The sequence below is a fragment of the Spea bombifrons genome, chromosome 5, assembly GCF_027358695.1.
Source record: "Spea bombifrons isolate aSpeBom1 chromosome 5, aSpeBom1.2.pri, whole genome shotgun sequence".
Classification (NCBI taxonomy): domain Eukaryota; kingdom Metazoa; phylum Chordata; class Amphibia; order Anura; family Pelobatidae; genus Spea; species Spea bombifrons.
In genome coordinates this window covers 79,537,716-79,554,031 of record NC_071091.1, presented here as the reverse complement: position 1 = coordinate 79,554,031, position 16,316 = coordinate 79,537,716, and the positions used below count along the sequence as shown (strand labels likewise).

The window sequence follows — 16,316 nt, the reverse complement described above, 5'->3', positions numbered from 1 at the left end:
TGCCGCTGTTAACTTTCAAGACATCTATGCAGGGAAGAGTCCTCTGTGTTTTGTTTTCTCTCGAATATCTTAATTAACCATCGGTTTCCTTGGGTTTATCTAGTTTATTTCGTTGTACGGAGGTTACAAATCGGTCTGCTCTCCACGTGAGACTTGTTGGTCTCATGTTAAACATTACTATCGCTCGCTGTGTTTTAGAAGAGTTTTTAAAAGTCATATGGACAGGATTATAGACGCAGCTCCATCTGTTTGGTTTTTATCCCAAGCTGTCCTCTCTGTGACTTTTACAGTTCTATATTCTAAAAGTAAAATATACTCATCCCTGGGAACTCTCTGGGTTTCACCTGGAAACACTGCTTCCCCGAGTCTCCGGCCCACCGCTGGGAAACTCCGGGTCACGGGAGCAGCGTTGCACACCCCACTCCCCTCTCACTTCCCCTCCAAAAATGGGAACCTGCAAACTAACTACAGTGGGACTTCCTACATGCATCCCGCAAGACGGGGGCTCCGGGTAGCCAGAGCCAGGGAGTTCCCAGGCTTGTATATAATATACTATACAATAATAACAGGTATTCCTCCCCATTGTGTTATCTCTCTCCAGACAAAATCAATGTTGTGTGCATCCATATGTATAGAGTGTGTGTTAATATATAGGGGGCAAATCACATACAAGCCTTTTGAGGGCAGTGATGGCACAGACCAGCTGTTTGGGGCAAAGGTGGCAGTCACGAGTTGTTTAGGGCAAAGTTGGCACTGTAGCAAATGTTGCTTGGTAAGATTGGGTTTCTGGTTTTATATATAATTATTATTTATTAAGCACCAACAATTTACGTGACGCTTAAAAAAAAAAATATTTATATAAACAGATTGGAGTAAGGAGAAAACAGATTGTATTAAGATGTGATAAAGAAGTAGAATGGTTGGGACTGGCAGCATATTAAATCGAAGGCCAACATAGCTGGGAAAATGTATTACAAGAAAGCACTGGTTGGCTAGTACAGTAGTTATTTACAGAACATATTGGACCAAACTGTGTTGTATTACACATAATCCAGCATTTTAATCAGCCAGAGACCTCCTAACTCCCCCAAACCTGCCCGGTGGGATGGGATGTTAACTTGTATAGCTGGGGCCACTTGGGAGTTTTCTTGGATATTGGCTTTTCCCCCCCATATTTTTGTATACAAAAAATATGTACATTTTGAAAATGTTTGACTACATATTTGCACACATATTTTTCCAGTTCTACGAGTTGTTGGACATTAAAGAGTTTGGAAGAGCAGATCTAAGACTACTTTTGGCAGGTTCTGCCTGGCCAACACACACAAAAAACGGTCTTGTAATGTAATGTTTTAAACTCCCCTCTTTTTTAGTAGACACATGTAATAGAGAAATAAAGTTAATGGCGGTAACGACAGATTCCTCCCCACCCAGAAGGCCTACAAAGGGCTGTATTTCAGGAATACTAAGCATTAAGAATAAAAGTAAAATTTCACATCAAAAGTGGAAATAACTTATGAACACATCCATTTCTGCAGGATGGCAGACGGCAGATCTTTATTTCCATGGATAAAGCAGTCAAGGGTGGTACGCAATTGAATTATCGAGTCTTAGTAATACTACATAATACATAATCACTTCTAAGACCAGGATTGTTGCATATCATGGTAAACTGCTGTGTAATGGGAAATGTAATTTGAAGAAAGTAACCACACATAACTATGTATATAATTACCTAAATAAGCAATGTCTCCCCATATGCGATGATTATAATTATATGTATAAAGACATGTAGCGCAACCCCCTTGAAAACATTCAGTTAGGGGTTTGTTAATATATAAATGGATTTCTTCTCCCCACGTGTGGACGGTATCCGCTTCACGTGTTCAGACTGGGTATTTGTATGCTCTCTATATGCCTATCACAGGGTAGCGCGAAACACGTGTTCGGTTTAAACCCTTGTGCGTTTTCAGGCAATGCTCCACAACATGTAGAATATTAATTTGCAAAGCATTATGGGTGCAGCATAAGGTATGTAGGTAACTGGGTGGGCTGTAGGTGGCGCTACACCCACTGCACGCCTACAAAGCACTCTTTTTAAGGTTGCAGACTCGACCATCTCATTTATCTCAATAGCTCTCAAACACTGAGTGATTTACTATGCACCAATGACTGAATTAAAAATATGTGGCTGGTTAACTAGCGCGCTGTATATCTATGTATTCAATGTCTGATACGCTTGGGCTTACAGATAGCCTTCTGTACATAAGGCGATCAAACACAAAACTATTGTGGAAACCCTTAGCTTCAAAAGCCTGTAGACCAAGTCAACTTTTGACTCTTGTTTAATCAGTAATCCATGTTACTAGTTAAAGGCAGGTGTTTTGTCCAGATTTCTGACAGTTTACCGAATAGTTAGTTTCTGTGATTTTTATAAGCGAGCCTTCATCGTCTACGCGTCTTGTAAGGTAGTTTTGTTGGTGTAACAGGAAGTTTGTTGTTTTACTGCGATGTCTCATACACTATAAATCCCTCGTACATACACACACTCCCTACTCGAACTGGACCATTCTAGTTCACCACATTTCTAGTAGAGAGGGTTCACACAACTCCTTGTTTGTCTCCTTCACCGAGGTCCCTATTTTTGGCAAACACGACACACGCTTTTAAATCGGGTAGAGAGCTATAAAATTTGAAACCTCATTATAGATTTTAAAACTTGAAAAACAAGGTTCTTTGACACACATTGTTGGCCATCCTATGTCACTCTAGTTTCTAAACAATATGTACATAAAACCCGAGCTTACAAGCTGATGGGACTTTTACTACAGCTCTAGGCATGTTATATTTCTATAATACGGCAAAGTGTTAAGTAAGGAACTTTATAACACTTGTAAAGTCAAAAATCCTGTGGAAAAATATTTTTTTATATGATTTTTCTATTTGGGTTAAATAAAACAAGGCAAATCATAACTTGCCAAAGCATTCTACTTTTGTCGTTATCCATGATTATTCATATAAAGGTAAAAAGGAATAATAAATTGAAGAATAGTTTATTTCTCCATACTTTGCTAATAAATAACCCCCATTACATGGGCAGGATTTCTATTTTCATAGAGAAGTCTAACTTGATAGTACCAAGAACTCCAAGAACATGGACAAAATGTATATACCATGACCTTTACCCTTTTATAGGATTCCACTTCTAGTAATGTTTCTTATAGAGAGGGGGATGGGTTGTTGAGAAGGGAACATATTTTATTTTTACTAGGCAGGAATAAGCATTAACTTTACTTTTAAAAACAAGATGACTATTTAACGTCTTCTTTATAACACTCTCTAACAAAGTTTGAGTAAGTTGTACCGATGCATTGTTACAGTGCACACTTAATGATTATAGAATGCAGGGCATCTTTATTTTTAAACCACTCTCCAATATATAGGTTTTTATTTCATGTGATTCCTTCCATAGAAGACAACGTAATTAGTGCATCCTCAGCACTAAACGTCAATAACATTGACTTGAAATGCTGGGATCGCTTCCTGTATTACTTGCAAAAATTACCCCTTTGCCCTTTACTATCTGCATCCATTTGTAAAGATTTGGCACATTCCAGGGGAATAGTTTGCCAAAGCAAAAAGAAAAAAGCAGCATCTGCAACTTGATTACGCCGTATGTATAGGTAATCAATATAATCAAAATGTGCAACAGACAATCACAATATAATCACAATCAATAATCTAGATATAAGCGGGTAAACTAAGCGGTAAGTAAAAAGAAGCAAGTACGACGGAAGTGGGAAGCAAAAAAAAAAATCAATGTTGTATAAAGTGCCTATTACATTAAATATGTTGCCTTCATTGTGGTGAATCAAAGTATTTTAAAGGTGGCAAAGCAAATTTTTGATGACCTGCTATTATTTTACCCTAGAGCACTGAGCTCCGGACTGCCAGCGTATGTGTAACTGTATGTGTCACTGACCGTGACTTTCTGTCTGTTTCTGCCTTAATGGTGTACAATCCTGACAAATCTCACTGTTTAGTGAATGGACCGCTCTGTTGTGCATTCTTTCAGTTCTTTTCTTTGTGTCACTCCTTTTCTAGACAGTTTTTCCCCATGTCACAAAACATTGTTCAGTTGTGTTTTCAGTTTCCATCTGTCTGATGTTAACCGTTAGATTTTTCTTTTTGCACAGCTACTGTGATGTCATTAAATTTCCCCCCTTTAAAAATCATTAAAAGTTTTGACCTGACAGCTCTGGGAAATCTAAGGCTTTGCTAACCAGCACAACGTTTTCCACAACAAAAGCTCTAATTGGCGCAGCAATGATGCCGAGAGAAAGGCTGCTGCATAAAAATAATTAGTGCACCATTATGGGTGGAAAGAGTTACAAATAACATGTTTTGAACATGGTTCACTAAACAGCTAAGAATGAACCGTCATTTTTGTACAATGCTGCCACCTAGTGTTGAATGCATCTCAATACACTGGCCTAAGTAAGGACGCCCCTTGTGGGACTTCAAAACTTATTCTTGATCACGATCAGGGGTAAAGTCACCCGTATGACTCCATTTCAGAGCACTCAATATTCTAATGGCAGGTTTGCACACGTGAAGATTAAGTTTGCCATCTTTTGCCGTCAAGTGTCCATTTAATAGGACTTTTGGCAGTTTGGTATAATCATGGCTCCAACTGGATGTTCTACATGGAATGGAAAGGAAGGCAACAATGTGACTGCCCCAATATTGTAGGTAGAGCATTACGTTACATCAAATTCCATGGACACGGTGCCACCATGAAACATTGGCAAGCATGCCTTCACCTAGGCACAGATTAGATATCAATTGGGCAAAACCATGTCAAATAAATGATTCTCTATAATAGTTCATCTTAAAGAAGCGCTGCAGCCCTATTTTTAATTTAAATGCATACTGAAGTCCATATTTCATTGCCTCCCGCGCGTCTTACTCCATGCAAATCAATGCAGGCATTGTTACATTATTAGTGTTAGAAAACTATTGCCCATCTAACTCCTTCCCAGCTGCCTTTACCTAAAGCAGCGAGTAAAACCTCAGAATGCTTCTCGCGCATGCTCAGTAGAACTCGAGTCAAGTCATTGAAGGTACCAGCAGCCAATCACATGTATGCTATCACTGGACATTTGATTGGCTGTTGCCTCAATGACTTCAATGGAAATGCTATTGAGCACGTGCACAACATTCACACGCTAATGCTTCCTATTTTCAGTTAAAAAAAGTAAGCTTTTGGGGCTTCTGAGATGCATAAGATTATGTGATACTCTATTAGAGTGAACTACAACAATATAGACAAATATGTGGTTTAGACCTTAAAAGAGCAATTGTTAAAATTTTCTCTTAAGGTTTCAGCTGCTCAGTGTAATGAATATACTTCATCTAAAACAGATCCTGAAGACATGAGATCTTCCTTTGTAGGAATCTGTAGAAAACAGAAAGGTTGTTTAATAGATCAGGCAAAGGTGCCAAAGATAAAACTAATAAAACATATATCTAGTATTGGACTAGATATTAGCGATCAGGTTTATCTAAAGGAGCAAAACCCTAATGTAAGATGGGCCGAACAGAGATAAAGATGGGGCGATAGGGGAGAGAAAATAATAATTAGCACTTATTGCCGCTGCACTTTAAATACATTTAGATAAGATTACACCTATACACTCTGGCAAGTTTACCTTAACAACCACCTAATAAAGGGTAAACAGCAGCGTTGGATCTTTGCTCCTGTCAATAGTTGCAGGATTCCTGGGAGGCGGTGATAATATACAAGAGTAAATTACAGTCAGCTAATAAATTACGGGAGAGACCGTGTGAAGAAACGTAGGGGGCACAGCTGCCCGTGCGCCTGATTATTTCATCTTTACATGCTTGGTAGTTATGATGCTAAAGTGATCGTGCCCTAATAATCTGCAGAGGTGTCTGGTGCCACCTGCTGACCAAAGGTTGTAGTACAACCAACTGATTTAATTCAGCAAATCACAGTCTGTTTTAGGTGGATATGCATGTATATGTTTATTTATTGAGCGCTAACACAATTACTTAGCACTGTAAGTACTGTATGAATACATTAGGAAGGCAGGTCTCTGTCCTGTAGAGCTTACAGTCTAATATAGATAATTAGAATTTATTTATTAACATTTATTGTTTTTTTATGCCATATACCTGAACAGCAAGTAACATGTAGGTGTGTGTGTGTGTGTATGTGTATATATATATATACATAGACCAATTCAAAACACTACAAAACAAGTCTTTTATTTCATATATTTAATGAATGTAGAATGTATTTACCAAAGTACAAGCCAGAAGGTATAATTACATGAAGCAGTGATGTGTATACATTTTAACTTAACAGCATTTGTCAGGGAACAGGAATAGGGGAAACATAACTACAACACAAATGAGAACCTTTTACATAAACCAAAGCTTTCTACATCAAACCAGAACAAAACTTTAAAAAATAATAAGCTGCCACTAAAGCAAGATGCCAAGCATACCGAGCTGGTTTTACTGTATGGCTGATGAATTATGATCACGCTTTCATGCTCTAACAACACACTTTAGTTGTTTCAACACAGGAGATGAGATGTCCATATTATCGTTTTTGTGCAGTATTGTAGGGTTAATCATGTCTGTAACCACGATCTGTGTTGATTTCCAAATGAATGGAAGTTGCCAACTTTCAAAGAAAATGGCCTCAATTGTTAGCTCACAACATAAAACAATTGCATCGACCAATAAGAAATCAGCCTTGACCAGTTACCATAAAAATACAAATAAAATATAGCAAAAACAAAAAAACACACAAACACTGTGAACAAAAAAAGTTCACATTTAAAGCTCTATTCGTCCCACAAGAAAAAAAACACAGGCCAAGCAAAAGGCATTTATTAGCGCTCATTAAATGGAATCTATCAGGATTTCTCCAGCACAGTATATTAGCATGTAATTCAACACTACAGAAAGCGGGTCCGTTCATTTGCAAATTTTAGTGGCCCCCAGCTACTCTAATCAGTGAGACTCGAGCAGTCTAACACGTCCAAAGTTCTGCTGCCGTAACACTTAATACAGGGGTACGCATGATGGTATATTTCCTAATTCAACGAGATGTTAATCGCATTTACACTCAGGTTAAGATTACAAAAAACTGACAAAAAAACTCAATTCGGAAAACATTACCAACCCGCGCTGCTTAAACCAATACGGGAAACAGAAAGTCCGCTGACAGAAACTCAAAGGGACTTTAAGTACGCTTTACAGACTAATTAGAAATGATTAGACGCAGTATGTTGTTTTTATTAATAGAAATAAATGTAGCATCAATATACACGTGTAACACCTTAGCGACCAAAGTACAACACAAAGGAAAATTAAAACAATCATGGTTGTCCCAAAGCATTGCTGATCATTGCATTAAACCTACTAGCAAGGCGTTTAGGTATAAGCCGCCTAAAAACATAAAATAGAGCACGCAGTGCTGGCGTTAGTATCTAATGTAACCGATATAGGTGTAAGATAATACGTCCTTATGCTGCACACATACAGGAGAGCGCTATAGTTAAAGTGAAGTTACTCTAACAGCATTATACCTACATTATAACCACCCGATGCATTCCTAAAGAAAAACACACATCGCCATCTTTTTTACACTCTAATTCCAGTCAACATAAGGAACGGGCTGCAAATGGTTAAAGTCACCCCATATACAACACTTTTTAACGCAAATCTCATTTGAACTGGTGCCATGTATAAACATTGTGCCCTGGTAGTGAAAGGGTTAATGACGCCCTGCTGGTGGACGCTACGGTCAGAAATTTACTTTAGGCTCCCGGAAAGGGTGATGAAAGGCCACTTCGATTTTTAGACAGGAAAAAAAAAAAAGATGCAAGTCGGGTTATGTTGCCGATCTCAGGTTTTATAATAATAATAATAATAATTAAAAAAAAACTAAAAAATTACATAAATTGAACCTGGCAGAACGGTATATCCACAAAGCATGCAACGCGACAGCAATGCAGGAGGCTGAATAGAAAGGAACAGAGGGGTAGCGTTACTACTAATGAGCAAAAGTCATAATAACGAGGTCAGATGAATTCAGCAAAAATGTAACATAACTTAAGACTGGGTCTTTAATGGAGGAATGATGCCATTGTGAACTTTGTATCTTTACATATAACTGTTCTCATATATGTATCTAATATAAACCTGCATCCACCGAGGCTACAAAGGATATAAAACTGTGTATTATGTACATAGTATCTGGTGCTACTTCGAAGCCCACATGGACTCATTTTTGCATCTGCATCTGGTACAGGATGCATACAGCTGTTATATATATATATTCTATATATATTATAGCTATATGGGAAAATGAACAGTTACTACAGATATTATATTTTCTCTGAATCGGACCACATTATCAATAGGTCAAGGACAGAATGGTTTCTAATGCAATCAAAATAACCCTAAAAGAAGCCGTGCACATTTTTACAATCCGCAACATTACTCTTACCCAGATGTTGTTGTATTTCGGTACAATGGGTACAAAACCGCTTTGTTTTGGGCAGAGTAGGTGGGTCGAATGGTTCTTATCTGCCATCAAATTGTATTTTTAGTTAAAAAGTTTTCAGGCCCTTTAGTAGGTGGTAACAATAGTTGTGTCCCTTTCATATAACAATCTCTCCTCATGTTATATCCCATATAGAGCTCACATGAGATCATCTGGCAGTGAAGGTAAATTGCATCTAAAAGGAGCTTAACCAACTATTAAATCAGAAGCAGATCGCATCTACGTGAATATAAGAAGGTTACGGAGCTAACACTCGCATTAAATACCCACCTATGTGAATGAAGCGGCCATTTGCTAGCACCGGCTCACACCGCCTCTTCGTTATGTTAAATTACATTTTAATTTCAGTAAAGGTTAATTAGTTAATGGATTGTCTAATAAGCTAAGTGATTATTTATTTTAAACACCATTTATACTGAAACCTAAAACAATTCTGCTATCTAGCGATTGGTCATTCTTTTTTGCTGAAGTGCATTTGTAGTAAAGTCTTTAATATTTTCCCTCTATTTCTAAAATCAGTCATTATTAGCATATCCGTTAAAAGTATTTCATTAAACTAAACAATATTTCAGACAGTTTATAATAATAAAAGCTGTGACTGAATACATATATATTTTTTTTATATAGCATCGTGTACTATTCTGGAACTCATTCTTAAACGTGGTCTCTAAGAGTTTCATAAAGTTTAGTTAATTACGCTTTTCACACTAACAATTAAATATTTAGATATAGCATTTGCTTATGGAAGAAACACAGATCTTCGGCTTACTCGGTTGTTTACCCGTTCATGGCGGAGCTCTTTAACTGTGAAATGAGGAAAACGCATACAGCTTCTGAGTGCACGGTGCGGTTATCTTTTACAAAGTGTGCAACATCAATTTGTTTTGTTTTTTTTAATAATGGGCATATGTAAAAGAAAAAGTAAAAGTGAGAGGGGAATATGTAAAAGCACAGATGGTTCGCTGCTCACACCTGGGCCCCTTTATTATTCATGACTATCATAAGCCTTGGTTACGCCGAAGGGTGCAGGGCTTATAGTGGTCATGAATAATCAGGGTACATAAAGTGTACTGAAAGTATAATGATAGCCGGGAGTCAGAAGAGCATCAGGAGTTTTGGGTCTGGGTATGGCTCTATGTGTCTGGGTCCCCCGTAAGGACCACTCCTCACTTCAATTTCCCTTTTCAATGAGAAGATACTCGCTTGACGTAATATTCTTGGTTACTTATCCGAGGTTGGCCTCGACATACCGACATAACCACAAGACAATCTGGCTTTACCACATTTTAGGCCACCGCCTTTGCGTAAAGTGAATACAAATGCCCCAGGCCACTTCTCTACTTCAGATGCCACTTGATAAATGTACCTGCGGTGTACCATCCCTCAGTCAGCAGACGGCTGGCAGGAATCACTCAATTTAACCCCTTAATGACAAAACCTGTGGGACCGCCCATTGTCCTTAAGGGGTTAATGGCGGCACTTTTCTATACATGTGCATGGGGTTGGTTAAGGTCAGCGATGGAGCTGGCTGGCATCGCATGTCCACCGCTAAACAGGAGATGTGTGCCATGGAGCACATCGGCAGCAAAGCAATAGCTGGCGTATAGAGAGGATTCTGATCAGTCTCTCTGTGTATTTGCATATTAAAATAGGGAAAATATAAAACGTGGCGTTCAGCCGTCATATACATTACAGAGCATATGATGGATGGAGCGTGCCCCGAAGATTTAGTCACATTAAATGACGCAAATGCTTAAGACACATTTTAAAGCCTGCCTTTGGGTTGCCTCAACAATAAACATTCTCAGCAAAATTGATCAAATAAGTAAAATTTGTTGATTCAAGAGTTATTTCCAGGAAGGTTTTATTCATTCAACAGTACTAGGAATCTTGGTTCTAATGCTGGTTATAAAAGTATTGATTTCAGCCACGTAGGTAGAACAGCACCTTTAACAGTCAAGCGCAATTCTGCATACTAATGTTAAGCGTGTGGCTAATGTTCTGTGGTCCCCAGCCTGCCGAAGACCTCAAAAAACAGTTACTTTATTAGATCATTTGTATTTATTTGCATTTTCAAGACAGAATCTACTAGCACACGAGCCTAAACGATAAAACACCTGCTCAAAGCAATTAAAAACAACGGTGCAGCACGGAACTAAAAGAAAATATATATATATCTAGTGTTGTGAAACTTAAAAAGTTTGGTTCGTTATAGAAAAGGTGTGTATGTCGGAAAACAGAAGAAATGCACGTCACGGCCGGATAGCATGGAAACAGCTATATTCTACATAACAAATACCAACCAAATGATGGGTTTCTTACATGGCTCTTAAACCTTGCATGTATGTCCTCAAACACCCCGGATCTGACATGGTTACATTCATTATTTATAGTACACAATGGAGTTATCTCAAAAAGATATCAAGTTAGCTTCTTTTTTTCACTCTTTGGGAGCTCAACATCTGTTTCTTTTACATGGAGATTTTCGCACTCCTAACAAGACATACTGTATCTGCAAATGAATAAAAGAGATCCCATTACTCATGTTTTATAGGTACTACAGAAGCTAACACAGTGATAATCGGCTCCAGTCCTCAGGGCACAAAAAGGGCTGAAATAAAAGCGTGCTGGCTTGAGCAGAGGTGAGCCTCTCTAAATGACAGAACAACTTACTAATAGACCTGAGCTCAAGCAGAAACGTACTTAAAAGAAGTCAACAAGAGGATACTTCTTGAAACTATTTTGTAAATTAAGATTGGCACGCTAAATTCTATGAAGAAACGTCAGTTTTCTTTAATCAAGCTGAAATACAGGTGCTAAAAATGATTTGTGTAAAGTCTCAATGAACGCAGAAGCCTTATTGCTTCTAAAGAAAAAAATATTTAATTATATATTAAAAGATGATTTAAGATTTTTGTGATTTTTAACCCCAAATAGCTCGAGTACCCTGAGTACTGGGGAAGATAACCGCTGCTAACACTAAGCTGGAGCAGTTTGGAAAGCTATGTACAGTAAAAGAAATATATATATATAAGAATAAAGCAGGGGTAATTCTAGTACAATAAGATTCTTCGTTCTATGGCCTTCCGACATATGGGACATTCGCTCATTCGATCGCCGCACAGCTGGCAGGTTCCGTGTCCACACATGAAGATCATGTTCTTCAGTCGATCCAAACAAACAGGACACATAGTCTGCATTAAAGCAAAATGTTAAACCAGTTAAAATATCCTGGACAATTATAAAACAGTAGCGATAAAACCGAGCTACATCTAGCAACAGAGTATTCAATATGATTAAACCCTGGCGTGGCATGAATGTTTTCCATACATGATACATATAGCATGATATAAACATATATTTGATTTATATTAAGAGAGGAGTACGACCACAAATGATGCATCTGTATAGCTTTGCACAGCTATTCCAATTGTTTTCTTGGGGAGGCTTAAGAAAAATGGGGAAAAAACCTGCCCTTTAATTGAATATTTTCTTACACAGTTTATAATTACCGTATTCCCCATGTTTTTTTAGAAAAATGTGTGGTCTAAAAACTGGGTGAGTCTTATACAGTGGTTGTGGATTGTAGTTACTACTTCCCAGTCCCTCCCTGCAGTCACACTGCCATTTGGCCCCGCCCCATCTACGGCGCACTGCCGATTGGCCCTGCACCTTTACGTCTCGTCGATTGGCCCCGCCCCTTTATGGCTCACTGCCGATTGGCCCCCGCCCCTTTACGGCTCACTGGGCAGTTAACGGATGGGAGTGATGAGGATGAATTTTGTGATACTTTTTTTTTCAAATTTCAGGCCCCAAAATTAAGGTGCGTCTTATACATGGGGAAATACGGTAAGTTGTCTTTTTTTCCTATCTGCACTTTTTTTTTTTTTTACTGATTTGGCTGTGTGGACTTGGCATTAAGTGTTTTTCTCATATTTTGTGTTGCTTAGAATACACATCTTTGTGCGTGTCTCCACATATCTTTGTGTTCTTGCTGGGCTTAATTAGTGTGTTAATTACATTGTTTTGGTCTGGATGTTATGCACTAGGAGGACTCGCCGATAGCCCGTGTACTGGGAACACTCCTCAATGAAACTGGAACCTTGCCTCGGGTATCCTCTCCTCAAACACGCTATTCCATACTATCCATACTATTCCATGCTATTCCAATCTTCACAGCTTCCAGTCTAATGCCAAGTTCTTTACAGATCCCATACAAATGCATGGTGTTTCCGTTACCTGTTCTTTTATGTCCTGCAGCTGCTGCTGCAGCTTCTGCACATCTGCATTGACGTTCGTATTGTCCTTATCCTTCTGTAGGGCCGGAATGGCCCCCCCTGCTATTGTACAATACGCAAGAGTAAGAGGTGGTCTTTGGAAGTATCACAAGAGCATTATGACATGGGTAAAACACTATGTAGTATAGTACAAGTAATAGCAAAGTATCAACTAACCTCTGCTTTAGTGGCAAGAAGTTAATTAAAAGAAGTTATATAATTATAATTTAAAGGTAGACCAAAATGTGAAAGCTTTTGCAGTCATGTCAAAATTTCATACCGCAAATGTAACGGAAACAACTGAAGAGACAAACCTATATCATCTGTGACTTCTTCTGTACCCTTTCCAGTACAGCACATAACGAAAGGCACTCTGCGCTCGACGACGGCACGGCACTGAACGCACTTCTTCATAAGACTCGCACAATCTGGAGACGGAATACAGGATTAAGATTCGATTCCCCGATTGGCAATTACATGCCTCACTGTAACACCAACAACAACCTTTCATGTTTAGGAAACAAAAGACTACATAATAGAAATGTAAGGAGTGATCGATATAGATTAACGTCCACAGGATACGGCAGCATGGAGTAGTTTTAGGAGGCCACACGCTACAAGTAATAAATAATTGCAGTTATTACACGCATTAAAGTGCATGTGAAGGCAGAAGGGGAGCTTTAACAGGAACAATTAAGCAGGGACAAAACGTACACATACTGCCACGTATTAAGAGGGCTTCTGATGCGATATTCTGACATATTCCAATCTGGATTTTTTGTTTCTTTACATCAGTTTGTCAAATATCGGGGTTTCTAACAATCTTTGACATAAACTGAAGAAACAATAACAAATCACAACTGTTCTGCACTCATTGGCCTACAATTGAGTACCTCCACAGCCAACTAATGTCAGAATTTTATTAGGAACTGCTGCTTTTAGAATGATATAATGAAACACGCGGTAACGAGGCCACAGAGAGCATATAAACTTACTTTCACAGGCACACATGTGTCCGCATGGCTGAAAGAGCACTGCTGCTTTCTTATCCGAGCACACAACGCATTCTTCAATCTGCAAGGCGAAGAGAAACTCCTTGAGAAGAACGCATTTACACAGAGCCATTACAGTATATAAGCCAAACCAACGGCTGGGACAGAACCCGGATACAACCGTTACAGCAAACTATCAGCAGCACAAAGCAAATGCATTTATATCCACATCACCCAGTCGAGGGGTTATCCATGAAAAGGGGACACCGGTGGAAAGTTTGAGATGTACTCTTCTCTCCGTAGTCACCAATGTAATAGGAAGATTCTAAGGGCCGACACGGTGAAATCATGACTTTGCAATGCTTGCACCAGAACCACTTTATATACTTAAATTAAATCCGATGTAGGTTTTTTGCTAGTGACCCAGATTTCCTGAAGCTTATGTGACTCTACATCTTTTTCTGTGTTGGCCCAAGAGAAGTTATCACTTTCAACTAAATGCTCCCTATGTGCATCTTTACTGTACTATTTGAAATCTATTATAAGCGTAAAGGCTTGGACGGAAATGATATTAAGCAAAATCTACCATGTATTATTAACGTGGCTTTCAACCACAGTAAAGGGACCCCAGAACGAGTTAACTGATAACCTGAAACTGGCTGTAGTAATCGTTCAACCTGAAACGACTTACATTACACAAAACCAGGGCTGGGATAGAGGAAGCAGTTGCATTCCTGGTATGTAAGCAGAGTGGTTAAACTTACACAATATGCTATCAGGCCAGATGGGGTCCTTACTGCTTTAAATCCCATCATTAAGTAGAGAAAAATCACATAACACAATGATTTAGCTCTATTTTCAAGACAATGCCCCTCGCAATTTAAATCACAAGTGTTTAAAGGAGTAAATGGAATAATATGCCCGATACATCATATACAGTTATAGGGCATTGTGCACGATTATTTACCTTAGTCCTCGACTGCACTTGCTCTTTGCATATGAGGCATTTTTTCACACGTGGAGAACATAAAGAACAGGTGGCGACGTGACCGCATGGACCAAAAAGAGTATCTCGTTTCAAATCCGAACACACCATGCACTCCTCCAACGTCTCCGAGTCGTTGTTAAGCGATGGGCTGTGAGACCCTACTTGACCACTGGAACACAAGCGAGTTCAAACAGTTCCATGTTAGGAGTCCTACACACATAGTATGACAGTTCCACATACGGTGCAGAATTACAAGGGCCATGTTGAAACATACCTGGATTTTTCCTTGTGACACTTAGCCAAGGCTTTGCAAAGGCTGGGGTCAGGACACAGGTCAAGCGGAGACTGCCCTTTTTTGTTGCGAATAGTAAGGTCTGCTCCGTTTGCTGCAAGGAAACAGGCGATGGAGGCTGCACTCTTCTTCTCAGCTCCCTGAGTTCCCAGACCCATAATTAGCTGGAAAAAAAGAAACAGGCATGTGCCATCGCTACTTAATGAATGCCAATGAGACAAAAGAACTGCCAAAAAGTATGGAAACATCACATAAAAAACCTTACAGTGCTGAGTAAATATAAATAGCGGCAGCGACACTGTACTCTGTAGTGTCTGGATTTATACACGGTATCTGTCAGTGGCGTGACAGACTTACACAAAAGGACAAGCTAGCATGTGTGAAGACTAAGGGGTTATTTTGGTTCCCTAAAAAGATGCTTTGGTATAAAGGCTCATATGTTTCCAGAATAACGAGCAACTCGTTTCCAACTGTGCACCAAAAACTGGCACCATAAATTTATAAGACACACCAGTCCATAAAAACAGCAAATATATACCCAATTCCTTTACCAAATTAGAAATAACGGCATGAAGATCTAGCGATATACCTGTGCATTAAACACGGACGGCCTACAATAAAATCCTTACCGTGTTCTTTGATGGCTCCCAGTTTGTGTCTACCTTGCTGACATCTTGCATGTCTTGGAGCTGGCGCAGCTGAGACAGCGTATGGTGTCGGAGCGCTTCGTGGAGAGGGGTATCGCCATCCTTATCTTGAATATCCAGTTTGGCCTCTGCACGAGCTAACAGCTGGGAGAAGAACACAGAATTGGAAGGCCATCAGTCATCTGAAATTCTCTTGCTGTAGTAAACTATTTCACAACTTTCTGTTGCTTTGTAAACAACATTCAAATTAAGCTCCAAGCCAGGTACAGAAAAAGTGCCGATGGACTGAAACCAGCTGCCCTCTTTCCTATCTCGCTTTGCCTTCTTACCCTAACGATTTGAGTGTGTTGGCGTTCCACAGCCAGGTGAAGAGCCGTCTGCTGGTTTACGTTCTGGATGTCTAAGTTTGCGTTACCCTGAAAAATTAAGAAGACAATATTGTATCGTATAGTTAGACACGCTAGGGCTCGAATCCCTAAAATCAAAATTAGCAGACACCGCTTTTTTCCGTATTT

The 16,316-nt window shown here is 39.1% G+C and overlaps 1 protein-coding gene across 2 annotated transcripts in view; it reads right to left on the bottom strand.

The window, feature by feature from the left end:
* Window positions 1-10,452: 10,452 nt before the first annotated feature.
* MIB1 (MIB E3 ubiquitin protein ligase 1) overlaps window positions 10,453-16,316 on the bottom strand; it is a 28,130-nt gene continuing 22,266 nt past the window's right edge. The window contains exons 14-22 of one of the 2 annotated variants that reach the window (XM_053466415.1): window positions 16,131-16,217; window positions 15,784-15,945; window positions 15,137-15,318; window positions 14,842-15,031; window positions 13,878-13,956; window positions 13,197-13,310; window positions 12,845-12,945; window positions 11,666-11,799; window positions 10,453-11,117 (exon numbers count right to left, since the gene is read on the bottom strand). In XM_053466415.1, coding sequence (XP_053322390.1) covers window positions 11,099-11,117; window positions 11,666-11,799; window positions 12,845-12,945; window positions 13,197-13,310; window positions 13,878-13,956; window positions 14,842-15,031; window positions 15,137-15,318; window positions 15,784-15,945; window positions 16,131-16,217 — 1,068 coding nt within the window. In that variant the 3' untranslated portion in view covers window positions 10,453-11,098. Of the gene's footprint in view, window positions 11,118-11,658; window positions 11,800-12,844; window positions 12,946-13,196; window positions 13,311-13,877; window positions 13,957-14,841; window positions 15,032-15,136; window positions 15,319-15,783; window positions 15,946-16,130; window positions 16,218-16,316 lie in introns of those variants that run through there. The other variant, XM_053466416.1, reaches the window with a different exon arrangement.